The 26,831-nt window shown below is 41.7% G+C and overlaps 1 protein-coding gene across 4 annotated transcripts in view; it reads left to right on the plus strand.

The window, feature by feature from the left end:
• The window catches only part of TPD52L1 (TPD52 like 1), an 81,470-nt gene extending 54,971 nt beyond the window's left edge, over positions 1-26,499 (plus strand). The window contains exons 4-9 of one of the 4 annotated variants that reach the window (XM_043542865.1): positions 6,670-6,681; positions 9,008-9,109; positions 14,615-14,629; positions 17,277-17,315; positions 19,807-19,867; positions 24,972-26,498. In XM_043542865.1, the coding sequence (XP_043398800.1) occupies positions 6,670-6,681; positions 9,008-9,109; positions 14,615-14,629; positions 17,277-17,315; positions 19,807-19,867; positions 24,972-25,106 (364 nt within the window). In that variant the 3' untranslated portion in view covers positions 25,107-26,498. Of the gene's footprint in view, positions 1-6,669; positions 6,682-9,007; positions 9,110-14,614; positions 14,630-17,276; positions 17,316-19,806; positions 19,868-24,971 lie in introns of all 4 variants that reach the window. The other 3 variants (XM_043542866.1, XM_043542867.1, XM_037894724.2) reach the window with 3 other exon arrangements.
• Positions 26,500-26,831: the final 332 nt, after the last annotated feature.

The following is a 26,831-nucleotide window of genomic DNA, read 5'->3' on the forward strand; positions in this document are numbered from 1 at the left end:
AGAAGGATTACATAACGTTCAAGCTTGTTAGGTGGTGATATGATCAAAATATACTGTAAGTCTACTTTACGTATGGAGGATATCTTAGCTCCCTGGGAGGTAAGTTTATCCAACACCACAGTGGCACAATAATTCATGAAGTTTATTTTACTGTACATAGTTTGTGAAAAATATCATCTAACTACATGGTGCATGCCTGCTGTAAGATTGCCTCCAGTAATATCATCATGAAGGTTATTGGAATCACTAAGTACTATCTCCTGCAGAGAAAAATGAACTGAGAATTTCATTTTTAAAAAAAAGTTTTAAACTAAATTGCTATAGCTGAAGGTAACAAAGTAACAAAAGGTAAATACTAGAAATACTCAGATTGAGGCAGTTCAGTTTAAATTACAGATTAATCCTGGTAGTGATTCATGTACCATATTTGCTCAGGTGTCAAATTCTATTTAACCCCTTTTTGGATAAAGCAAGCAGTGTAAAAAATGGACAATTAAAAAAACAAAAACAAAAAAAACCCACCTCCCCCTCCACGACATGCATCCCCTCTTCCCTCTCGTCTGATACCATGAAATAAATGTAGATGCCTTAAATACAGGAGGCCTGATTTTTATAATTGAATGTAATTCTATTGAAATCAGTGTCTGATTCTCCTCTTACATAGGCTAGTGTACATCTGGAGTAACTATTAAACTCAGTGGGTTTACATCAGTGTGAGCATGAAGAGAGGCCTAATGAATTTACCGTGTGAAACTAACACAAGTGAGTCAGTGTTCTTGAATATCTTCACTCTAAATGCATCTTAGGCTTCTCAGTCTGAAGACTTAGGGTCATTTGGCCCTGTTTCAGCCAGCTTTTGACCATTTAAGACCTTGTCATTTATGTTCACGGATCCCACGCTGTCAGTGCTTACCAAGTAATTATAAATAATGGTCGCTTGAAGGCCAATAGTGAAAAGCTGTTATAGATCACGTGACTCAGCAGATATGAGCATTCAGCAGTCCAAGGAGGTAATTAATAAACACTGTCTATTCTACATTTTTTTTGTCAGAGCAAATTTGAATTCGCCTTAATAGTTCTTAACCTGAATACTGAATTTCATTGCTACCCTTAGAGGCTTCTGAAAATCATTTAAATTGTGGAGCGTATTTAAAAAAAACAGCAAGTAAGTATATGTTACATGAGAATTTGAAAAGAGTTGGCTCATGCTATTAATGCTGATGAGATATAATAATGTCCCCAGAAGTCAGAAACACTGCTAAAGAGGTCACCACTTACCAGTATCATTGACATGGTCTAAAAAGAAAGACTTTTATGCATATAAATATGAGGCGCCAAAAGCATCTGAATAGTGTTTAACAAATGCACAGTTAACATAGAATTCAGTAACCATGTATAATGAGGCAAAACCACTAAACTGTGTGGACTTTGTCATTTGTGAAAAATATTACATGCCTCCTCGTGATCTGAAAGGAGGATAAAAATCTGGGGGGAGAAGGAGCTTTGATTTCATCCCTGTGTTAGATTGACCCTGAAGTAATTTTAGCAGAGTCCAAGTTAAAGTTCCTGTCTCCATAATGGCCAATGTTGCCTGTTGTTCTGTTGATTTATTGTTTTGTTGTTGTTCCCGTCAGTGTTTGACAGCTTCACAAAGCTTTCCTACTCCAGCCCTGCCATTTTTTCCACATCTGAGCTCAGCTTTCCAGAGAGTTGGTGGTGTCATTAGCTCAAAAAATACTATTTGTGTAACCGTCTTAGATGGATTTAGTGTTATATAACATCTATAGTATTAGGAACACAAATTCTGCCTTCTTCCTAACAGAAACATTAGGAAGGACAGAGTACTTATGGGATCTACAAAAAGTTATATTCATCAGACTGACAATCTGCCTTATTTCATCTGGTCCCTAGAATGAACGTGTGCTCTAAGCAAAGTAGTATTTTATAGACACAAATGAGAGTTTGTCGTCTTCTATGTATTTATGTTTGTTAACTAAAGAAGTGCTTTTCTGCTGGACACAGGCATTTGGGGATTATCCTTTTAACATTTCAGTGCCATGTGTAGAACTTGCAATACATACGTAGATAAGACACCCTGGGTGGTTTGTGGCATAGAGCTGCTTATACTCATGTGAAAAAGAAAAGGCGTGTACTAGCTGTTTTGTTCAAATATTCAGCTCTAAATTATAACAGTGAGATTTTTTTGAGTACAGTCACTCTCTGTTAAATAACACACTTGCTGTTTCCTAGAGGTTTCTTGCCTTGGCTTCCAGCTACATTAAACCCATAAATGAATTCCCTTGTGACATGCTCCTTATATGGCTATCAGGAAGTGCGGACCTTGTAATTATGCTCGTCTGTATTATGGCCCTGATTCATTAAAGCATCCCTATTTAAGACAGCATGGAGCTTAGTATTGGAAAATGTAATCATTTAAGACCAAGGTAAGTTGATGGCAGAGAGAATGGAATTTATTTTACCTCTACTGAAAAGAGCCAGCAAATTGCATGTTGCTTTTGGCTGGTCAGTTTGGGATACCCTCTAATCCCTACAAATGCAAATCAATTGTTGTGTGTGAATCTGACGAATTTGGGTTGTAGCCTCTGAATTTGTCTCTAATCAGCAGCATATTTATAAAATGTTATCAACTTTCCAGGGGCTTTTGAGGTGTATGTGATAGATCAGAAGTAGAGGTTAGAGCAGGGGTGGGCAAACTACAGCCCGCGGGCCGGATCCGGCCCAAGGGATTGCCCCCTGTGGTGCCGCAGGCCCCGCACCGCTCTCAGAAGTGGCCGGTAGCTCGTCCCTGCACAGCCCCTGCGGGGGGGGGGGGGGGGGGGGGGGGAGACAGAGAGCTCAGTGCGTTGCCCTTGCCTCCAGGCACCCTCCCCCCCCCGGCTCCAATTGGTCGGGAACGGGGAACAGCGGCCAATGGGAGCTTCAGGGGAGGTACCTGGAGGAGTGCAAGGGCAGCTCGCGGAGGGGCTGCACAGGGATGTGCTTCCAGCCACTTCCCAGAGCGGCACTGCGTGGGGCCAGGGCAGCCTTGCACAGAGCCTGCCCTGGCCCCGGTGCGTGCCGCTGCCACCCCGGAGCCACTTTTCACCCCTCCTGCGCCCCTGCCCCCAACTCCTTGCCTGCACCCCAACTCCCTGCCCTGAGCCCCCTGCTGTACCCCGAACTCCTCCTCTGCCCCAATCCCTTGCCCTGAGCCCGTTCCTGCACACCACACCCCAACCCGCTGCCCCGGCCCTGCATACAATTTCCCCACCCAGATGTGGCCCTCGGCCGAAAAAGTTTTCCCACCCCTGGGTTAGAGTGAATTCCATGTGGCAGGCAAGTGTGTTTTGTGTTTTGGGGGGGGGGGGGGAAGCATTAGATACATGTGATCCATTGCATTTGGTATTTATGTAGCAGGGGGGAAAACATACCGGTCACTCACAGCATCAACCTAGCACACAGTAGCAGTGCCTTGGAGAGGAAATTTAAATTTCTGTTGACTTGAACAGAGCCAAGATTTCAACCACAATATGCAAAAATGCATTCTTTTGGGGTATATTTTGCTTCTACTGTGAAAGAATGAATCTTCCCATGATGCTAGAATGTTTATATTTGATTTTTTTAATAAAGACAATCCACATAGCTGTATGCTGAGAGCTGTAAAAAGTTATTTTAAGTCCCAATCCTGCTCTAGAGAACATTCATTGATATCATTTGAATTACATAGGTATAAAGCTGGCATTAGTGATGGGAGAATCACTTTTAAAGAAATAAGCCAAATTAGAAAGAATAATTTAATAAAATAGCATCTCTCAATTTTAAACACATACTATCATTTAATGAGACCTGGGTGTTTTTATAAAAGGTGCCAGATTGTCAGCGCTAAAGAATCGGACTTTCCAGTTATCTAAAGAAAAAATCTTGTCACAGGAAGCAGCAATTTTTATTTATTTATTTAGTAGTGCTGAGGAGCCCTAGTCATGGACAGGACCCCATTGTGCTAAGCGCTATACAAACCAGAAGAAAGACAGTCCCTGCTCCCAAAGAGCTTACAAGCTAATGTGACGGGGCAAGGCAGATGGCTATAGAAAAGTAGTGGGAGATAGATATATTAGCTCCAGGCTAAACAAATCCCTGGTACCAGGATAAGTGAAATGGCAGCTGCTCCAGATCAATTAAGACACCTGGGGCCAATTAACTTTCCAGAAGGCAGGGAGAATGCTTGGCTTCAGGTGTCCCAATCAACCTGTCATGGGCTGGCTGAAACTAGTTAAAAGCCTCCCAGTTAGTCAGGTGGGTGCGCATGTCAGGAGCTGTGGGAGGAAGTTGTGCTGTTGGAGAGACTGAGTAGTACACACCCTATCGGTCACAAGGAAGGAGGCCCTGAGGTAAGGGTGAAGTGGAGCTTGAGGAAGTGAGAGCTGCTGGGGGGGAATTAGCCCAGGGAATTGTACATGTCATGTTTCTAAAAGGTCAGCTACCATAGCTGATACTATTAGGGTCCCTGGGCTGGAGCCCGGAGTAGAGGGTGGGCCCGGGCTTCCCCCCCCCCCCACTTTGCCCCCTCATTAATCACTGAGACTGGGAGACAACAGAGACTGTGCAAGGAAGGATAACTTCTCCTCACCTCCCTCGCTGGCTTATGATGAAAATGGCTCAGTAGACTGTGACCCTTGTCTCTAGAGAGAGAGAAGGGTTACATGGAGGGTCACAGTGAGCCTCTGAGGCTAGCAAAATCCTCCAGGAAATGCCGGACTCATGGAGGCAAGGACAGAGCTTTGTCACACTAAGTGGAGCTTCCTTAACTTGCTCCAGCAGTGTGCTATAACCCCTGGCACCTAAGGGTGGTGGTCAGCACTGCTGACCAGGCTATTAAAAGTCCAGTTGGCGGTGCAGCAGGTCTAAGGCTGGCTCCCTGCCTGCTCTGGCTTTGCGTGGCTCCTGGAAGTGGCGACATGTCCTGGCGGCCCCAAGGTGCAGGGGTGGCCTAGGAGGCTCCGCATGCTGCCTGAGCGCTGGCTCTGAAGCTCCCATTGTCCGCAAACCACAGCCAATGGGAACTCTGGGGCTGGCGCCCATGGGCAGGGGGCAGGGTCTGTGAAAAGGGGTGGGGGTGGGGCAAGGGTGTTCAGTTTTCTGCAATGAGAAAGTTGGCAACCCTATTAAGATGAGGTTTCAGTCGCCATGGTTATTCAGTCCTGCTCTTGTTGCTGGGGCACCCCCTTGTGGAGCCAGTTTTGGTGGCATTCTGTGAGGTGAGCATCTGTCTGCTGTGAATTTGAATGAGACCTGCAACTTATTTGGCAGATGTTATCAATCAACTGTCAAATAAAACCTTCTGTCACCAACTTGCAGTGGATTTGAATTGATGACCTGGAGGTTGAAAGGCCAGATATCCTGGTCTGCTTAGCAAGCCGGGTTCCTGAATGTGCCTTTGAAAGGTGACCTAAAAATGAGGGAAAACAATGGATTTGTATCCCCCCCCCTTTTTTAAGCTTCTTGGTTGTATACAGAAGGCCTAAAAGGTTTCTTCATGGTCCACCTTCACCCCCAAATTGTTTATCATGTTGAAAAGTAAAACGTTGTCTACCTTTTTTCCCTGAAAGGCTTTCTAAACAGCTGGGGCTCTAGCCAAAGCCTATTCAAGTTACTGGAAAGACCTTCCTTTGACTTCCATGGACTTTGGAGCAGGTCTGTGGAGAAGTGTTGGGAAGATTATGGTATTAGAGATGCCATGCAATTAAACATAATAAAATGCGAGGGGAAGTAGTTCTTGTTAAAAATGTTTAAAACTCTCTGGCTTTTGTATGTTTTTGGTAACACCCATTTTACTCCAATATCTAAATATGCAGCTGGGAGAAAAGATGGCTTTGTTAAAGATTCAACATTCCCACCCGCCTCCTTTCAATACAGTGCTGAGAGAGCTCACAATACACATGTAAGACCCAAACCAAAAAATGTGACATCCTTGATATTTCTAAGGTGAAAAACAAGCAGGCGTGGGAAGGGGAGATGAGACCCTTTTAAAAACAAACTAACTTTTGCGCCTTCTTTACATATCATTAAAAAACCCGAGAAAACCACCACCAGGCATAATCCCTGTTCTTTCCTTTGCAAGTTGCTCTTTTCTCCAGCACTTGCAGTCATTATTGCAAAGTCACTTACTGAGAAAAGGAGCAGAGCACTGAAGTTCTAGAACTGTCACCTGCTGAATCGTCTGGCAAACATTTGCCTTTGGGGGGACAGAGTATATATAACCAAAATGTGTTCATTGGGAAAAAATGCAGTAATCAAGTTTGAGATTTTACCAGAGTAAGGAGCACGATTTGCCTGGCAATTCTTAATTCTGCTTCTTTTATCATTATACACTATAAAAGACATAGCATGGAGGTAATGTGGGTAATATATATGACATACTATATGGTAAATGTGAATAAATTTTATTTTATTTCCTCTCTTTTGTCCCCATTGGCCCCCACCCTCCGAAGCTATATTATTTTCATACGTATAGGAAGTAAGACAACAATTTTCTGCTGAAGGAACTAGGCAATGAGGTTTCCCAACAGGTCTCCAGTGTATGGTTTTCTATGTTTTTTTTCTATTGCATGTGCTGAAAGGATAAATAAGACCAACAAAATAATGCTTTCATGTTCCTGTCCACCAACACAGACCGAGTATAAGGTAATTTATTGCAAGTGCTTTCATTTGTTGTTAGGTCATTATTCCTAATTTGGGGCTTATTTTGCTTCACTGAAAACGTCATGTTATACCCTAGAGAGGGCGGCTTTAATGTGATCAGAACTTGTCTGCTCAGCAAAAGAATTGTCAGTGCAGAAAAGTGGAATGATAAACTGTTTCACAATTCGTAGGTTAAACAGCATTGAGGGGGAATGAAAGCATGACAAGTCAAAGCATGTCCTATAAATCAGCAGTATGTGAATTAAGAAGATTGTGTCTGAACACACATGCCATACATTACATGAGTGATTTAATAAAGATTTCAGAACTGCTTTGAATATGCATCTGCTGTCCAGATTACTTCAGGAGCCTTTTTTCATCTTACCAGCATTTTTTCCCTTCAGTATCTAATGAATAACAGAAAGTGCAACACAAAAGATTGGCTTTACTTTACCTAATTGAAAAGATAAGTAAAACATTTTAGGGTGTGTTTTAAATAAATAAATAAATAAATAAATATATAAAAGTCAAATATGAAGCTGTTATTTTGATAGTCCAATGATATAGAGTAGGACTGAGAGAATTAAGCTAATTTTCCTAAGCGATAAGTGTTTGCGCCTACTCCCATTGACGTCAATGATGTACTGCCATTTACTTCAGTGGAGCAGAATCAAGCCCTAAGTAAGCAACACTTGAATTAAAAAAGTAAGATGTAAGGATTAAATACCAGGTTACACGATTAATAGTTGCAGATAATAAAAAAAAATTGCACAGACAATGACTGTGTATAGGAGCAACGGAGGGTAGTTTTTATATAGAGAGAGTGTGTGTGTGTGTATAAAACTACACATTTATGGAGTGTGTGTGTGTGTGTGTATAGAGATAACAATAAATGTGCTGGTCATCACCTCGATTTTTACTGGCTATGACATACTTAATAAAGGCAAAGTACAAGCTCTTTGTGGCTAGGGACTGTATCTTCCTGTAAGTGTAGTGCCGACACACCTTACGTTTTCTATTGCAATATTAGTAATTAATATTGGTTGACATTTTTCAAAATTTGATTTTTCATAGGAACTTTGTATTTAGACCAAAAATGCAAGAAAAAGTGCTAAAATTTCAACTCAATTGTTTTTGTTACTTGATCAGCTCTGATGATGATGATGTGTCCAGGAATATAAATTATAAGTCAAGTTGTAGCAAAATTTACAACAGCTTTTGAGATTCCTTGCTTTTCCCATGCACTCAAACAGAAGATGTGTTTTGACTCATATATTCATAGATATTAAGGTCAGACGGGACCATTATGATCATCTAGTCTGACCTCCTGCGCAATGCAGGCCACAGAATCTCACCCACCTACTCCTGCAATAAACCTCTCACCTATGTCTGGGCTATTGAAGTCCTCAGATTATGGTTTAAAGACTTCAAGGAGCAGAGAATCCTCCAGCAAGTGACCCGTGCCCCATACTACAGGGGAAGGTGAAAAACCCCCAGGGCCTCTTCCAATCTGCCCTGGAGGAAAATTCCTTCCCGACCCCAAATATGGCGATCAGCTGAACCCTGAGCATATTGGCAATATTCACCAACCAGATACCCAAGAAAGAATTCTCTGTAGTAATTCAAATCCCACCCCATCTAACATCCCATCACAGGCTATTGGGCCTATTTATCATGAATAGTTAAAGATCAGTTAATTGCCAAAATCATGTTATCCCATCATACCATCTCCTCCATAAACTTATCGAGTTTAATCTTAAAGCCAGATAGATCTTTTGCCCCCACTGCTTCCCTTGGAAGGCTATTCCAGAACTCCTCTGATGGTTAGAAACCTACATTGTATCTTCAGACTTTTGCTGGGATGTATATCTGTACAATACTGTATCAGCTGCTGCTGAGGGACAATTTCCCCCTCACTTTACAATGATGGATTTAGTGAAATAGTGTCTGATATTTCTATAAACTGTTTTGATCTTCATTATATTAAAATATATTCCAGAATTTAAGGTGTATAATGAATCACTGCATTTCACCTTTAAATGGATGGCACCAACCCACTTAAAGGATATGGTCTCTGAGGGGAGACAGGGAGGGATTCACTCCACTGGAGAGTAATATGGCCATATTAGGGCCAGCCTGCATTTGGAAAGCTGCGTAAGAATCATGCATTGCACACCTTAACCTGACAAACCATCTCCATTCTTAACCCTTCGTAGAAATGGTTTTCAAGTTTAGAAATAGGGAGAATGAAAAAGAATTGCAGCACAGATGAGCATCTGTTGTCTCTTTTTATATGATTGACTTACCACTATTTTGCTTTTATTTCTAGTTATAAGAAAACACACGAAACTCTGAGCCATGCAGGACAGAAGGCAACAGCAGCTATCAGCAATGTAGGAACAGCCATCAGCAAGAAATTTGGAGATATGAGGTACAGAAATTCACTTCTGATTTTATTTTGCAGATCTGATAGCAACTCAGCTCACCAGCACTGAGATATTTACAGGGGGAAGAGTTCTGTAGAAGATACTCTTGTACTTTGAATCAATTACTGTATATCAGTTGTAAAAGGTAGCACTATTGAAAACCCCAAAATAGATCTATTTTTAAAAATTGAATCACTGTACAATGGGGAAATCAAGTCTGCAGTATATTTTTCTCAATTGCTGGTAGACTAGTGCAACCAGATTTCATGCTTAACTGCTCAAGGCTCCAGTCCTGCCATTGGATCCACATAGACCCTTAAACCCTCACAGATGCAATTACAGAATAAGAGCCGCACAAATATTTTTGTGGTAATTGAGCAATGCATGACTAAAGCAAATGTAGTTAAATTGCAGCATTAACCCAATTTACAGTATTTCAAATGCAGGCAGGTTTTGCTGTGAATGTTTTGTGCATAATTCTTTGCAGCCAAATAAGGGGTTTTATTTTTGTTTTTCTGCTAATTATTTGTTAAATTTGAAAGCTTGATAAATCCTGATACTCTCTTCTCAGCCCCCTCCCAGCACAGCAAGGCTTAGCAAGCACCAGAACCACTGCTGCTGTTCAGCATGAAGAGAGGAGAGGCCAGAGGCTGTGTAAGGGGAATCTCCCCCCTGGCTTGAGCTCTGCTTTGCTGTGACTGGGGCTGTGGCATGTTAGGCTTATGGCCAGGGTCTGGGCACAACCTCCGAATAATGGACAAGCCCTTTGCCACTGTTTATAATCCAGAACGTGGAACAGTGGTGTAGCGTGACTGTGCCAGTCTCTGCACTGGCACCTGATCACAGGTAGGGAAGATTCCATCCACTCAGCATCTCCCAGTCAAAATCCCTGTCCTTATGCTTTGCACTGGGTTTGAAGTTAGTCTCATAGGGATAGAGTCTAGAGTACTGGAGATTCTACAGTAAAATGCAAGAATCTTGTCAGGTCTCAGCACAGTATGACTTTTCACAAATTCTTCCCTCCTTGTCTCTCAAGTCACTGTTCTCCATGTGTGAATCTGGCTGAGTGAATCTGGCCTTCTGCACTACAGATACAAATGGCCAGTGTTCACCCAGTAATTATCTCCACAGCCAGGGCTGACAGTAAAAGCATTCTGATTTGTTCACAATGCCTCATATTAGCAGAACATGCCTCCCATTGGTTTCCTCAGCCTAGTGTGGACTGATCATTTTGCAGGCATTGTCAGAAGCCTCCACCCCCTCTTTTTTTCCCCCTGAAGATGAAGGGTCCCAGTAGATAATCCAAAAGAATATTCCACCATGATTACCCCTGATGGTATGTATAAAAAAAAGTCACATATCAAAAGTAGTGCAAATAGCATGTAAAGTGGAGCAAGTTCTGTGCTAGACTCTCCCCTAAGTCATGTTCCATTATTGTCCTCAGAAGCTGAATTCTCAGAGAAAGCACTGGGAAGGACAGCATTGTGTAGTATGTGGCCGGAAAAGGAAAGGCAGGAAAAGGTGGAGTGGGGGCGGAGCAGCGGTGGAGCTCCCACCCGGAAAAATATAAGTCAGTGCCTGTGTCCGTATGGTAGTACAAGGTCAGGAGTCCAATTGTTAAACCACAGAAGAGTGGAGAAGCCATAGAATAACATAGAAAAAGTGATGGACACCACCTCCCCAACGTGCAGGAGATCAGACTGTGTTAATGGTGCCTACTGCATAGATACATGGTAGGTAGGTGTCTTGCAACTATAAGCATCCTGTGGGCAGGTCCTGGTGTTGGCAGTTAAACCAGTGCTATAGAGTGATTGTTTACTAAATCCGTCAGCAAGAGACTCCAGAGCCCATACATTTGGTCAGGATATGTGACATTAATGTCACATGCCAGTAACTCCCATGCAGTCATGTTCAATAACACACCCAAATCCATGAGCTCAGCAGTGGTTGGTTTGTCATGTGTGTTATCTTTAACTGTCCTGGCTTCATTCAGTGTGACAGTGAATGACATAGTCTTTAATTGTTCTGCCTATATTTCTAGCAATACTGGATTCTGTTGTGTGACTGCTGTATTGTACATGCAGTACATTCAGTGTTGTAAGGCATAGTGTGGCTGTTTCCTGCTGCTGACCAACTCTGTGTACTCTTTGTAGCATCTAGCCCCTGTGTCACTTAGCACTAGATTGTGCCATAAGGAAAAAGCCCATAGCAAGGGATAGCATGTTGTTCGACCACTCCAGGACCATGCCATCCCAATCCCCTTTGCTGTGAACTGGAGGAGTAGCAGATGCTGCTTCTCCCAGCACACCCACACCCACAATATGGCTAGCCCATATTCAGGAGCATAGGCATGCTTTTACTTCCCCTTTGTGCTGTGCCAGGGGTATGTAGTCCAAATTGCAATCTAGCCCTTTATTTGTACACTAGCCATGGGTATGGACTGATGGGATGGTAGAGTCCATCCTTTAAAATCTTGCATAAAGTGAAACAAGACATGTAGCCCAATAACATGCACTGAGCCACGTCCCTAATCATAAAGCCTACAGAGATCATTTGAGAAGTCTGTGTTGTTAGTATATAGCAGACTGTTTCACCACAGGGTTTATTTTGGTTGTACAGAATTATTTAGAGTAATACATTGGATTTTTAAGACCACTGACAAGAAACTGGCATGTATTTCTCTTTTCCAGTTGAAAATTCATTAATTATAGCATGTAATATCCCAACTAATTGATATGTGAGCTTACATCCTGCATCAGTGTGGAAGAATTATAGCCGTTTCTGGAGCAGTTTCTTTTCCTTTGGTTTTGGCAGAATTAATTTTCTTTTTTTAGCGTTTTAAAAATTATTATTACAATTCTCCCTTAGGATTAAGTTAGGGCCGCTTTATGTTAGGTGTTGCACAAATGCCTAGAACAAAGTGGCATTTCAGAAATAAGGAAAAAATGTGCAACTTTTTAAATCCTTAAAGAATGGTGAATGTTCATCTTCGTTCAAACACACCTGTTTCTATTGAGTCTGCCTTTAAACATCATAATCACTGTGTGTATGGGAGGTTCAACACCTAATAAGAATAGTCCCTTACAATACAGGGAAAAAGTTCACTCAAAGTGTCACAGTATTAAAGATGGCAATAAAAAAAAATGAAGGCAGGCAGGAATGTAAAGAGGGGAAAGAAGACGTATACTACTTTACATTTAGATGTGTGAACTTTATATACTAAAAGCTACAGGTACAGCTGATCAAAACCATTTCTGGTTGATAGGGTTTTAATAAGAAATAGGGTGTCATTGAAAAGGAAATTTTTCATTTTCCAGTTTATTTTATAAATGAAATATGTTGGGGGGGATATTTATTTATTTATTTATTTATTTATTTTAATTTGTGTATTTTTTGTTCTTGTTTCAAAACTACAAGTTTTCCCCAATTTAATTGCCTTTTTCCAACTTTTGCCAGTTAGAAACCAGTCAAACTCGGGGGAAATCCACTATTTTGTTACTGTCCCCTAAATTTTGCCAGTTGGAAAGGAGTAAAATTGCTGATAATGTTACTTTTAAAAGCAAAAACCGTGTTTTCCACAATTTCCCCCACTGTCTTAGTGCTTCCGAGCCATTTCCAGCTGACAAACTATAACAAAGTGCAAAATGCATATAGTGGCAATGTCCCCATGTTCTCACGTTTTTCTTACTGTTTCCCAATTGAAAAAAGTTGGGAAACAATAAGAAAATTTAGGAAAGTGGGAACTGAAACAGTTTTCCATATTTTCTAAATTTCGTACAGGGAAAATTTTTAAAGGGGGTTTTTGGAAGGAAAAAAAATTTTTTTTGAGGGGAAAAATCCTCACTTTTCAGCAGCTCTAGCTACAATTGACATCTTCCCATATGGATGCTCAAAGTGAGGCACCTGCATCCATATTTAGGCTTTTAAATAAGTGGCCTGATTTTCAGAGGTACTGAGCAGCTGAAACTCTCACTGACTTCAGTGGGAACTGTGGTTGCTCAGCATATCGGCTGAATTGGTGGGAGGGTGTTCTCGTCTTCTGCTGATACAGACCAGCAACATATTTGTACCCATCCACTCCAAAGTAAGTGTAAAGCCTGGAGAAGGGTATCTCTGAAGCACAATGCCTCCTGAGACTGGAATGGTGTAATTTATGCATCACCCTTAGTCCAATGCAGTGCTTAAATGCAGTCTACTAGCTGTGTTTCAGTATGGTTAAGCTAAGTGCAAATGAGAGAGACAATTATATATACTGCAAACTTTCTGTGGATAATAGTTTCTTTAATATTAACCTCTTGGTGGAGTTTGTTTTATGATACAAAACTAGGTCATGTAAATCTTGACTGTCTCAGAAGACAGGATCTCCTTGAAGTCTTTAAAACCCTAGCACTCAATCCCAGAAATTCTTCCCTTTGGTGCTAAGGGGTTAATTGGAATATCTGTGAATGTGTGTTGGTAGAGCTGATATTTGGATATCTTCCAGAACTTTCAGATAGTGGATGATACATCTAGGGACGAGAGAGAGAGAGAGAGTCCCTAAAGGATACAAGGGGTTTGGGAAGGTGATCACTTAGTTGCTCTTTGCTTTGACTATCTGGAAAGTGGATAATCAAACACCTCCTTTGAGAAAATATAAAGGCTTTAATTCTAGAAGTCCCTGTGCAGCACACAACAAGGAGCACTAGGGTAACCTGTGTGTGGTGACAAGGGTAAAGTTAAGCATTGATCACAGCCCTCCATGCTGAATGAAGGCCCTTGCATACCTGTTTTCTTACTCTTATGAGGGCATGGTAAAAAAGGGCTGGGTTGTAGGAGGAGAATAAATATGAATGAGGAGACATGGCCCTAGATTCTCAGCTATGCCCCATATGGCTCTCTTGTGCCCTGTGCATATGTTGCTCCCCTGTCCTGGGACCAATTATATGCCAGACCAGCTCCCAACAGTATTTAGGGCAGCTTCGTGGATTTAGAGACTGCAGATATATTCCTGTTTTCCTAAGCACTGTTCTGGCTGGCAGTTCTGAAAACACAAGTTTCTTAACATTAATGCTCATTATTATTATTTTACTATCCTTTAAAATTTCTTTTTTCCTCTCAGTAAAAATTATGTCCTATAACCCAGTCTTGTTGGTTGTAAGTGTGTTGTACTGTGCTGTCTCATTGAACCCAAGAAAGTCTGTTCAAACAGTGATTTAAAATGAAGATGAAACAGTCCGAGCCAGCACAAGGTTTAGTGGACTAATGCTCTCAACTCTGGTACATGCCAAGTATTTGTTTGATTATATAACACAGAGATAGGTGAAGTTTATTTAAAGAAGGTATATTTGAAGGACTTTCAACGGATCCACATTCTCCAAGTGTCAAGAAATGGATGCATATGACTTTCTTTTTCTCCCAAGGATTGTTTGGCATTTTAATGGGAGATTGTTTGGATTTTTTTTACCTATGTTTTGCTTCATAATATACCAACTCTTAACTCTTGCTCTTCTTTCTTTATGCTGTCCTCCTAGGTCACATTCGACTGGGTAAGATGTGTATTGCCCTTCATAAATACTGCCGCTGTCTTTGGTATGGCTTGTTTAACACTGTGCCCTCTTTCCTTTTAACATTATTATCCCAGATAAAAACATGTTCCAGATCAGCCACAACATCTTGATTTTTATAGTGTGATCAACCTAGTGGGGTTATGACTGGAGTATGTGAAAAGACCTTCAGATTGGATTCAGAATGTTGTTTACACATTCTTGGATAGATTAGCCAGGGATCTCAAACTCAAATCACCATGAGGGCCACATGAAGACTAGTACATTGGCCCGAGGGCCACATCGCTGACACGTTCCATGAGGCCCTGCCTCTTCCCACCCCTCCCTGCTCCTATTCCAACCCGTTCCCCAAATCCCCGCCCTGACCCCGCTTCTTCTCCACCTCCTCCCCTGAGCGCATTGTGTTCCCACTCCTCCCTATCCCTCCTGGAAAGTCCTAAGCCGTGCCAAACAGCTGTTTGGCGGCGGGCAAGTGCTGGGAGGTAGGTGGAGGAGCAGGGACATGGCGTGCTGTGGGGGGAGGGGAGCTTGGCGGGCCGCAGGAAATAACTCTGGGGGGTGAGGGGAGCTTGGCAGACCGCGTGTTTGAGACCCCTGGATTTGATTCAAAATTCACATAATGGAGTTCAAAACATTGTTTCTCTCAGGCAAATCCATTTACATACAGTTCTGTTATCTCAGCTGTCCCTTGTTATTTGTAGAGGTTGGCGTATAAACGGCAAAAGCTCAGTACAAATTGTGTTTGGACAGCAGAGTTTTGTAACTATCATATCACTGATTAATTACCACCTTTTAAGTGAAACAATAATTCCCAAGTCCTGTCCTAAGATATACTGAGAAACTCCTGTTGCCTTCCACATGAGTCCTGAAGACACATTCAAGGGTAGAACATGGCCCTAACTAATAAAAATAAGCAGGTGCTGAGCCTGCAAAACACACAAAATTGTGTTTAAGTTCAAAATGTTCAAAGGGCTTCCAGTAGAGTTGGGTTCCCTTTCACAGCAAATATCAAAATTTGGGGGCAGGGGGAGTGTTTCTGAATCAGACTGGAACCAAATATTGAAACCCTTTATGAAACAGAATTACCATTCTCCACCGAACTCTGCTCAGCACCTAACGGGTTGAAGCTCCCACAGCTGTACAGGCCCCTTCTTAATAAACTCACTAGAGTTCTTTGGTGTCTCATGTAACGTTAATAGCCGCAACAGTCACCATTCTAGGCCAGAGCTTCTCTCATCCTATAAATTCAATAATTTGGAGTGGCAAGAATACACTCTCCTTATTTTTCTTTAAAGAAAATAAAATTGCATTGGTATGAGGAACTCAGCAAATTTTCTCCATACTCATGGCATCCATCACATGGCCCCTCCCAATGAATCCTGTTTTAATGTAGTTTTGGATTAAATAATCTTTTTGTTTACCGCTTACATTTGGTACATGTCTGATAGTTGATGAGCAGCCTGCTCTAAATTATTCGGATAGGAAAGGAGCAGAAAACTGGAGCTACGTGGCACAAGAACAACATGGAAAATATGCTTGTTTCATTTAACCTGGATTGTTAATTGTTGCAGGCATTAGTAGGGGGTTCAGGAAAAGTGTATGTGATCCATTGCATTTGTGGAATGCTTGGGCTGTAGGGTTTGTACTTTTTAAGGTTAAAAGCAGTGTGAAACAGTTGAATATTAAAACCTTGTTTTGCATTTATTCCTGAATGGTTATTGGTGTATTACAGTATGTTAGGGTTTTTAAACGATCTTGTCTTAACTAGAAAATATACAATAGAGAACATACCTGCATTGGCAGGAAGATGGGTTCATATGACCAAATAGATCTTTCCATGTCTAATTTTTTATTTTATGTCCGTGTGTGTGTGTGTGATTTCTCCCCCTCCACTTACAGCAATTTCATAGATAGACTACGTAAGTGCATGTCCAATTTATAAGGCACATTATAATGTACAATTTATGTGACTGTTTTTGTGTTTTAATTGTTATAATCACTTTGGTTTATAAGGATCAAATCCTGGTGCCACTTAAGGCAAAGCACCCATTGTCTTCAGTAAGACCAGGATTTGGCTGTCAATCAATAGTGAAACTAGCAATAAATGGATTTTTGGTATAGTACATACTCCTCCAGTATATGAAGTACTCCTAGCCTGCATATTTAAATGTAGTTGGGAGCCATTCTTAATTTCAGATAAGAGAAAGTTTTATGTTCACTCTTAAATCCTAGAATTTCATTTATTCACCACCTACAGAGTTCTTTACAGGGTTTGCTCTTCACAGGGACTAGAAAGGCACTTTCATACCCCTCTGCGTGATATTAGACTGCACATGCCTTGCTTTTGTGAACTGAAAAGGTTTGATTCCATTATTGGATTGTTAGCAGGAGATACTCTGTGCAGTTCTTCTGAGCCCTATTCAGCCTCTTGATCAGGTGCAGAGGTGGTAGTACACAGATGTTCTGTGATCAAAGTGAGGAGGAGAGCTCTTTGCAGCAGGAGCTGAGTACCAGCGCTCTGAATTAATAAATAAATAAATTGCCGTGTAGACTGTGTGCTGATCATGTTGCAAACTGTTGCTTATAGTGCTGTCTTTTCTCTTTCCTCTCCCTTGCTTTCACATGGCAGTTACTCTATTCGCCATTCCATAAGTATGCCTGCTATGAGGTAATAATGTGCCAACATTATTTGTATACACTAAGCTGAAGTAAAACCATATATACTTTATTTGGGGATTTGCTTTTCTTGGTCCTGACCTTTCAGCTTTTACTTGCATAAGTAGGCTAGTTTAAATCAATGGGATTACTCATCTGAGTAAGGGCTGCAAGACTAGGCCCTTTGGTGGCTTTTAATTTATTAACTATTCAAGTACTGTACAGGCCGTTAGACAAATGAGAGGGAGCTGAGAAGAATTTGAAGAAGTGGATGTTTATAGATCCATATTATCGAATGTGAAATTTAAATATTTTCACTGCATCTAGGAACTGTGCTATCATGTCAATGGGAGCAGTATCTGGCCCTTTTCTTTCTAAGTATCTTTATTAGACAAATTTCAGTAAATAGAAATGAAAAAATAAACCTTAAGGACTAAATACCTGATCAGATATCTGCTTCAGTATTGTTTGGACTTACAGGGATCAATAGACCATGTCTCCTCTTCACTTGTTACAGTAAATGAAGAAGGGCAATATGTACCCAAAGGAAAGTAGTGATGCCAGAGGAGTCTGTTAGACAGTGGTCATGATTAATAAATCAGAACACTGTAAATGAGTGGCTAAGTTGTAGAGTTAGGAGCAGACAATGAGGGCACTAACTGTGCCATCCTCTTACTTCTCCAGGATTACATCTCCTGGCTCAGCTGTGAAGGTCAACGTGTTTCTTCCCACTCTCTAGGCCTGCTTGCCTATACGCCACCTATCTGCATGGATAGGGAGTAGTAGCCCCAGGGATGTTGCTGCAACCATGATGGGAGTAGTCCAACTAGGAGATCGAGGGAGCACCTTAATCCCTCTGCTTGGGTGACTGTGATCCATGGTCTCACCCTAAGACAGAGCATATGCTTATCACATCTCTTATGCCCACAGCGTGATTGTGATCAATACATTTTTCTTTTCCGCTGGCAATATTAAAAATCAAAAGCATTTAAAAAATAAAAAAGCTGTGTTCAGTTTTTGAATAAAATAGGCTGGCTGGCAAGAGGACTGTCACTTGTACTGACTAAAAAATCAGACTCCTCATGTACATTTTATTTCTTCTAAGGTATTTTCACACCCATGACTCTCACTCCGACAAAGGGCTCATTTCTACCCTCTTTGGAGTCAGAGACAGAACATCAGTTGATTTTGTTAGGGGCCGAACTGGGTGCAGATAGATGCACACTAAGGGCTTACTGCCACTTAGGCACTTTAGGTGCCTAAATCCCAGAATCAGGCCCCATTGGGATTCAGAAACCCCCTGCTCAGCTGCTTCCAACCAATGCAAGTGTCTAAAACTGGTCAGCACCTACATGTTTGTTAAAAGTTCCATAGGTGCCGGTGTTTCTGTCTGTGTGCGTGCACGCATGCTGCAGCCGCATGCCAGGTGTCCCGACACCCTACCAGTGATGCACGGACCAAGGGGAAATAGGCATTCTTCTGCTAACGCGCCTGCAGGCCCTGATCTAGTGAGCAGGCTCAGCGCTCATCTACTGGACTGAGCCCCCACAAACGAACTTAAACAAAAGTTATGAAGGAGGTTCTCCTTCTCTCTTCCCTCCAGCTTATTGCCAAAATGGCACAAGCGCCAAACACCAAAAGACAGTTGCCGCTGTGAATCACAAGCAGAAGGAGGCACCTTTCTGCAGCTGGAACTTAGGTGCCCCTTTCCTAGAGGGGGCAGGGTTTAGCACACACCTCGGTTTGGCATCTCCCATTGATTAGCTTAGGCAAGGAGCTCCCTAGCATGCTGGCTTTTGTGAACCCCATGAGGTGCCTGTCTGTCCCCATTCATTGTATTGGAAGCCAAGGAACCTAACCCAAGATTTGTGAATCCCAGTGATTTTCTAGATGCTTAAAAGTTAGGTGTGGCAATGTTCAGTGCTTCCATGCCTCAGCTTCTGTGTCTCTCTAGCCCCAAGGGCCTGATCTTGCGAAAGGCTGAGATCTCCAGTTTCCATTTGAAAGCAATGGGAATTGAAGGCGCTCAGCACTTTGAAGGATCAGGCACTAAATTACAATGATTTTAAAAAGTCATTTTCATTGAATTTCCTACTATTCACAGACAAGTTTATTTCAGGGGGGCAAAACAAATGGCTAAAATCAAGGAAATGCAGAATTAAGGCCAACAGTCCCTTGGATCTTAGGAGGATACTATAAATGTATCACAGCATAGAACAGCTGTCATAGAATAGTAAATATTCAGTTTAAATTATTACACAGATTCTGCTCTTGCAAATTTGTAGCTTAAAAAAATTCTCATCAGATTAGTGCAATTGGATTTGAATGACAGCAGCACAAGCATCTGCTAGTAGTGCACTACTGATGTGTGGTTGCACACTGATAACCAGTCTTCACTCTGTGCTGGGATCATTGTCTAGCAGAAATTGGGAAAATAAACCATGCCATTACTGTACACAGGTTCAGAACTGACAATTTTCTTTTTATCATGTTTTTCCTCCTAGGAATTCTCCAACTTTCAAATCATTTGAGGAGAAGGTTGAGACCACTATCACAAGCCTGAAGGTAATGATTAGGAGCTGTGCTTGTTAAAGTGACAGCTTAGTGATCACTGTCACTTGTGCCAAAGGCAGATTGGATTTCATCCTTCCATGAAGGATTTCATGGAGCTGTAGTGTAAGGAAAGAAAATGAAGGCAATATGCAGAGAAATATTCTTTCTTTGCTTCTGGAATGCCAAGTAATAAACTAATTGTCTGTCCGCTTAAATAAACCATCTCAACCAATGCCCCCATTGAAACAGGGAAGGTCGGGTGCTTAAATGGGGTGAACTGATGGATGGATCTATGCCGATTTACACCGGCGTTGGATCTGGCCCAGAGTTTTGAATGTCAAGTACTAACTTCCCAGCTAACATCAGTCTTTTCTCTGGATTGCCTCAAAACTGTGTAAAAGTCTGTACTGAAGGAAAAGTAAATTATGACAACCTTGAGCTACCCCAATGATTAACCGTTGAGAGATCAGACATGAGGCAATAGCACCTTTTAGTGCTACCACACGAACAGAGCAGAGCCAGGCACATTTGAAAGGCGCTAGCCTTTGCACCGTGCGGAGGGTGAGCAGAGAGGCCATCTTCCAAGCTGTCTCATGCTTCTGATGACGATGTGTGCATAAAAAATGCTGCTTGGTTCAGTATGGTGTAAAGATTCAGTGGGATCACAAAGTGCATTCTTTCTTTGTGCTGACTAGAGCTATATTCATCAACCTTCAGTCTTGAGAAGAACTGAAAATGTTTGTTGTATGGGTGCCAGTGTCCCAGCCTCACTCCACATGTGGGAAGCTAAGACGCACACAGTCAGCACTGGGAACTGAACCAGGACCGCCAGGCTCCTAGGCCAGTGCCTTAAATATCCTCCCACCTCCTTCACTCCTCCTACCACACTTTCACTTATCTCTCTATGCTCAACTGCCACAGTCACCCAAAAGAAACCCTTTTAAAATTGTACATTATGCATGAATGAGCTTGGAATTGCTGTCTAGTCGGGGCTGTGTGCACATCCTGCTTAATCTTTATCCTCCCCCACCACATGCTTAATTTATAATGAAAGGCTCAAGCAATTAATTGCAGGGGCTCAAGTAATTTTTTTACATTCATAACTGATGCAGCAAGCCTAGAGGTGCCAGGGCTCAGCCCTGGCACAAATTAAGCACTGCTCCCAGCATACACACCTGTGTAAGGAGGTGCAACCATCACAGGGGCCCCCATGACCCCCCAAAGGCCATAGCAGGATTCTCTGGGGTTTCCATTGTTCTCATGTCAGTCCCCCTTATCCATCGAGAAAGGTTAGTGGGTTTTGTACATAAGTATTTGCTTATAGTGAGGGTAGTTACTAGAGCTAGTGTTAGGCTTTTTAGTCCTGTTCGGTATTTATACTCCTTGTTAAGGCTTCACTAAGCCATTCCTGCAATGTTGAGGGCCTACCTAAGATGGCCAAAGCCAAGTCTACTGTTTGAAAGCTGTGCACCTCCTGCTGCTCCATCACTGTCAAATGTACTCAGGGTCTGCTTCAGCAAGGGGCAAGTCCCCAGTCAGGGCCCAGTGTGTCAACTACACCAAATGAATGCAGGCAAGTCACCTCAGTTCACTTCTTAGAGGCAGTTCTGAAGGCATCAGCCTCTGACACTGATCTGCCTGCGGAACGGACCCTGAGATCCTAGTCTCGTTCTGCTGAGTTTGGAACAAGTAGGCAAAGAGGGTCTTAGCTAAATCATCCCATGTTATTGAGTGCTGAGGGTGCAAGTAAACCACCATCTAGGAGCTCTTCAGTCTCATAATTGAGGTCCTTGACCCCTTACCCAGGACTCTGGGGTTAGCTCCTATATCCAGAGAAACACTGAAATCAATGCCAAGCCTTCATGGCAAACCTACTGCGACTTTCACATACACTGTATCTCAGCATCGTTTTTCTCCCTTAGCACCAAGGAACAAGAGGAAAAAACCGAGTCATGATTTTTCAGCACCATGGTGATCAGGGAGGTTGATGGTGGTGATAGCTGTGGCCACTGTCTCAGTATCAGGTGCCTCTCTTCCCATACATCTTGCTGTCTCTAGCCTCCCTACCTCTTCAGGTAACCTAAGGCCTGCAAGGGGCCAGAGCTCCTGTACTTTCAACAGCAGCAGACTTTCCAGGGAGTGGGTCTGGAGGCGAGCAGAGGTCATTCTCCCATGAAGAGTGACCTAATGAGGTCTTGAAGAGGGGAGAACTTCCTTATAAGCCTTCCTGCAAAGAAAGGGGATGGAGGCATTTATTTTATTGTATTTTAAAAAGCAAACACAGGTCTCCAGCAGTCTGATGATGTCCTGTTGTAAGATTGCCAGAGCTGATGTTCCTTGGTGATCTCACTAAATCAAATGTTAATAACCTTGAAATTAGACATTAGGCTGGACAAAGGGGCCTGAGAGTTATTGCCCAACTCTCAGTGAAAATCAATAGGGGCTGGGCATCTAACTCCCTGGAGTTCCTTTGAAAATCAACCACAATTTACAGATGACACACAGTGGTGGGGTGAGATTGGAGTTGCTAACACTTTGGAGGATAGAGTTAAAATTCAAAGAGATCTTGATAAATTGGAGATGTGAGCTATAGACAACAAAATGAAACTGAACAGACACAAATGTAAAGTGCTATACTTAATGAAGAAAAATTAAATGTGCAAATACAGAATGGGGGATAATTGGCTTGGCAGCAGCACTGCTCAGCAAAATCTGGGAGTTGTGGGGGATCACAACCTCAACAATGCGATGCTGTTGCAAAAAAAGCAAATGAAGTTTTCGGTTGCATTAACCGAGGCATAGCGTGCAAACCACAGGAAGTGACAGAACCGCTCTATGCCGCGCTGGTTAGGCCTCTGCTGGAGCACTGTGTCCAGTTTTGGTCACCAATGTGTAAAAAGGATGTAGAGAAACTGGAAAGGATCCAGAGGTGAGCCACAAAGATGATCAAAGGGATGGGAAATGCAGGCCATAGGAGCAGAGGCTGAAGGAAATGAGTATGTTTAGTTTGGAAAAGAGGAGATTAAGGGGGGATATGACAGTGGTCATCAAATACTTGTAAGGCTGTCATTTAAAAGAAAAAAGAGAGAGAAATTGTTCTCTTGCCACAGTGGGCAGGACAAGAGGCAATGGGTTCAAATTACAGCACAGCAGATTTAGAGTAAATCTCAGGGAAAAACTTCCTAGCTCTAAGAACAGCAGGACAATGGAACAAACTGCCTAGGAAAGTCAGGGAATCTCCTTCACTGGATGTTTTCAAAAGGAGGCGGGATAGCCATCTGTGTTGGATGGTTTAGACGCACCAAATCCTGCATCTTGGCAGGGGGTTAGACTAGATGACACTTGTGGTCCTTTCTAAACCTATGGTTCTATGAACTACACACTGGATCTCAGCTAGGGGAATCCAGTAAAGCGGCTTTTATCTGTCACCTTATTTCTGTTTTTTAGCTATTGGCCAAAAAAAGAAAAGAACTGTAACTGGATTTAACAGCTGCGTTTTTAGGGTGTCCAAATTCAGGTGCCCCATTGTCTGAGTTGCTTTAAATTTTGCAGAAAACTTCTACATCAGTCCTAGATCTCAGGCCAACGTGTCTTGTGGCTTTCAGAAATGGGTCCAAAATAAGGCTTATAATGGAAACTCAGTTGCAGTCTTAATCATGGAGCAACTGGTGCCTGTTCATAACATGTCTCCATATCTATGGTCAGCCAATGTTGTTGTTTTTTTTCTTAAAACATCATCTATTACCATTTGCAAATATCAATAAAGAGGGAATGTTTTGTAAATGCTCCTAGAATTCATAGAGATTTTCCAGCTGTGGCCTGTATTGCTCTGGGCAAGGTACTTACAATCATGTACCTTATTTTATAGCTCTCTCAAACTAGACAAGCTGATCCTGCTCTTCATCATGTATCAGCAAATGAAACAAAGGATTACATGGGATTAACCCTTTGGAGACAAAGGACACAGAGTACATTTAATTATAATCATCTTCCTAAGCATTCACGTGGCTGAGAGTCTGGAAATGCTATTTCAGCTGTAGAAAGGGGTAAAAATATCCCGCTCTATCCACAGACCTGAATCCACTTGCAGAAGTGCTGCCAAGGCCACAACTCAGAACTAAGGGACACTCTCATGTTAATTCAAGGCAGCAATTACTAGTTTAATTAAGTCTAAATCTGCTGTTTGTCCAGCGGAGGAGTGGTTAAAGAAAGCAAATGCTTGGATGAGATGAGGGGACAAATGTGCTAGGGTTTGCCAAAGCTTTATTTACAGATTGAACATCCTAGCCTTTGCTAAAATCTTGTCAGGAAAATGCTGCTTCAAAGCAGTTTTATACATAGTTAGTTACTTATTTTTAGTTCTTACACTCAACTGTTTCTCCATAATCCATGTCTCTGGAGACAGGTTGATGCTGTGCATTTCCCTCAGGTGCCTCATTCATGGGACTTACTTCAGAATTTATTCAGAAAGTAAATTTAAACAAACTTGGATCTGATTGTTTTAAAGGCCCTTAACACCGCTTTGTTTTCTCCAGTTATCAAATTGATTCTGTTGACTTCAATGGGTAACATCTGCTCACTACTGCCCAATTCTGCCACCGTTACCTACATTGAATGGTACCTTATTTTGCAGAGAGAGCCGTTGCTTTAATAACACAGTGAGCTGCAACTCAACATATTAAAGGGAGAAAGAATCTAGTCCTACTGAGAAATACAATAAACAAAACATACTCATTAAAACAACAACATACACCCCTATACTAAGGCTGAAATTTTCAAAGCCCCTAAATAATTTGGATGCTCAGTTCCCATTTATGTAAGGAGCACTTAATTTCCAAATACCAGAGGCAGCTTTGAAAAGCTCAGCCTTGATATTTAAAATGTTGTTGTTTTTAAAAAGACAAAAGTATCAAAAGCTCTGAACACAAGCCCATTGTATGCTTTCAAGTGCTACCTACTCTGCAAGGTATGAGAACGTACACTTCCTCTATCTCCATAGAAAAGTAAGTCAAATTCCTTTTAAAACAAAACATTGAGTATGTGAGGGGGAGGGGAAATAAGCAGAATGGAATGAGAAAAAAATCACTGTTTTCTTCACTTATTTGCCATATTTCAGACAAAGGTTGGAGGGACAAGCCACAGTGGGGGGAGTTTTGAAGAAGTTCTCAGTTCTACTGCCCACGCCAGCACTCGGGGCTCTATCACAGGCACTCCGCTTCCTGAGAACGACGAGGAGGAACTTCAGTGTTAGACTGTAGCCCCTTGTGGCCAGCTGCATCCTACCTGGTGAGACTTAGCCCCATAGTTTTTTCTATGCTTCCTTTCCACAGCCAGCTTGAGACACATGGCTTTGTAACCTCTTGAAAACGGCCTCACCCATGTGATACTGTGGTCATTCTTCCAAATGTATTGGTATTTTTACCATTAAGCATTTTTATACTCCATAGAAATTGCACACACCATCATTTCTTAATGTTCCAATTTCTATAATGTAACCAAACAGTTCTTGCTTTATGGTATTTTTCTCTCCACACCTCTGGTCCAGTTGTTAATTTCTTTGATTTATTTATTTATTTAAAGGACTGAATGTGTTTTTAGTATGCATGTTTCCACAGATGATGTAACCCCTCTCAGTGACACAGCAGACAGATGGGTCTAGGACTGTGCAAGGATTTCTGTTGCCAGCAATAGCCTGTCCACCAGCTGTCCACCAAATTATACTATGCCCTTTACTGAGAAGCATACAAACATGACCTGAGCTGCTTAAGGAGTCAAACAGAATCATTTGTTGTTATACTGGAGCCTCTATTCCTTTTTCACTTCTGCAGTCTGTCTTTGAATTTCCTCTCCTAAAGAGGAACCCAATTATTCAGATGCAAACTAAGTTGATCACAGTTACTGTCCCAGAGCAGGAAACGCTACAGTTGAAAAACATGTTCTGTTACTTGCTGTTTGATAAGACTTTTGATGCTGGGAACCAATTTCAGTATTAAAACACAAACTGTACCTGTTTGCCTCCATACCATCTCACTGGATGAGTATGTGCTTCAGACTGGGCCAAATTGTCCTGTGTTACTGAACTTCAGGGCATAATTCAGACCCTTGAATGTTAATTGCTTAATCTCCAAGAAACCACAATCATCTCTTGGATTAGATGCAGCATGATTTGTTGCATCATTTTAAGAGAAGGAACAGTAAGGTTATTATAGTATTGTCTGCCAGCCAGCCATTGGTGGCAGCAAAAGAAAACTTCGTCTAATCTGCAGCCTGGTTCCCCAGACTGAGATGAGCACAAGCCTATCAAGTATGAACATGAATGTGGGGTAGGGGAGAGAGGAATTTAGCCTGCTTTTAAAATAGGCCTCTTTAATTTCATCATACTGCAAAGCTTCAAATCAACTTTAGCCATCCTGTATCCTAGGCTTTGCTAAAAGCTTGTCAGGAAAATCCTGTATCAAAGTGGTTTTTACAGGTTGTTTTTTTTGTTGTGTTTTTAATTTCTTACACTTAAAATTCTCCCATGTGACAAGTTGATTCTGAACACATCTCAAATGCCTCTTTAATGTGATTTAATTTGCTTTTTGTGTAACACATTAAAAAAAATTTTGTGACAAATTGCAAGTTTCTATTGCAGCATTAATTTTTATTTAAAAAAAAGTTCTAGTTTGTGTAAATGAGTTTTTAAAATGTGTGTCTGCCTTGTGTGTTTTTATTAGCAAGATGCCCCGTGTAATAGTTTTGTTCTAATAAGATGTTACAATGGAAATACAAAAAAAAAAAAAAAGTTGCAGACAGATGGTTTGGGCCACCCACACAGTTTATAATATCTATCTGAAATTGGGTTTATTTTTCCCCCATTATTGATAGTTAGAAACATATAAACCTGATAATTAAATTCATGCTTTATTATAGCCATTTCAAATAGGACTGTACCTGCTACCTGCACAGTGTGCAAGAGTTCTAGAATGGCATTTTT

The sequence above is a fragment of the Chelonia mydas genome, chromosome 3 (assembly GCF_015237465.2).
Source record: "Chelonia mydas isolate rCheMyd1 chromosome 3, rCheMyd1.pri.v2, whole genome shotgun sequence".
NCBI classification, from domain to species: Eukaryota; Metazoa; Chordata; order Testudines; family Cheloniidae; genus Chelonia; species Chelonia mydas.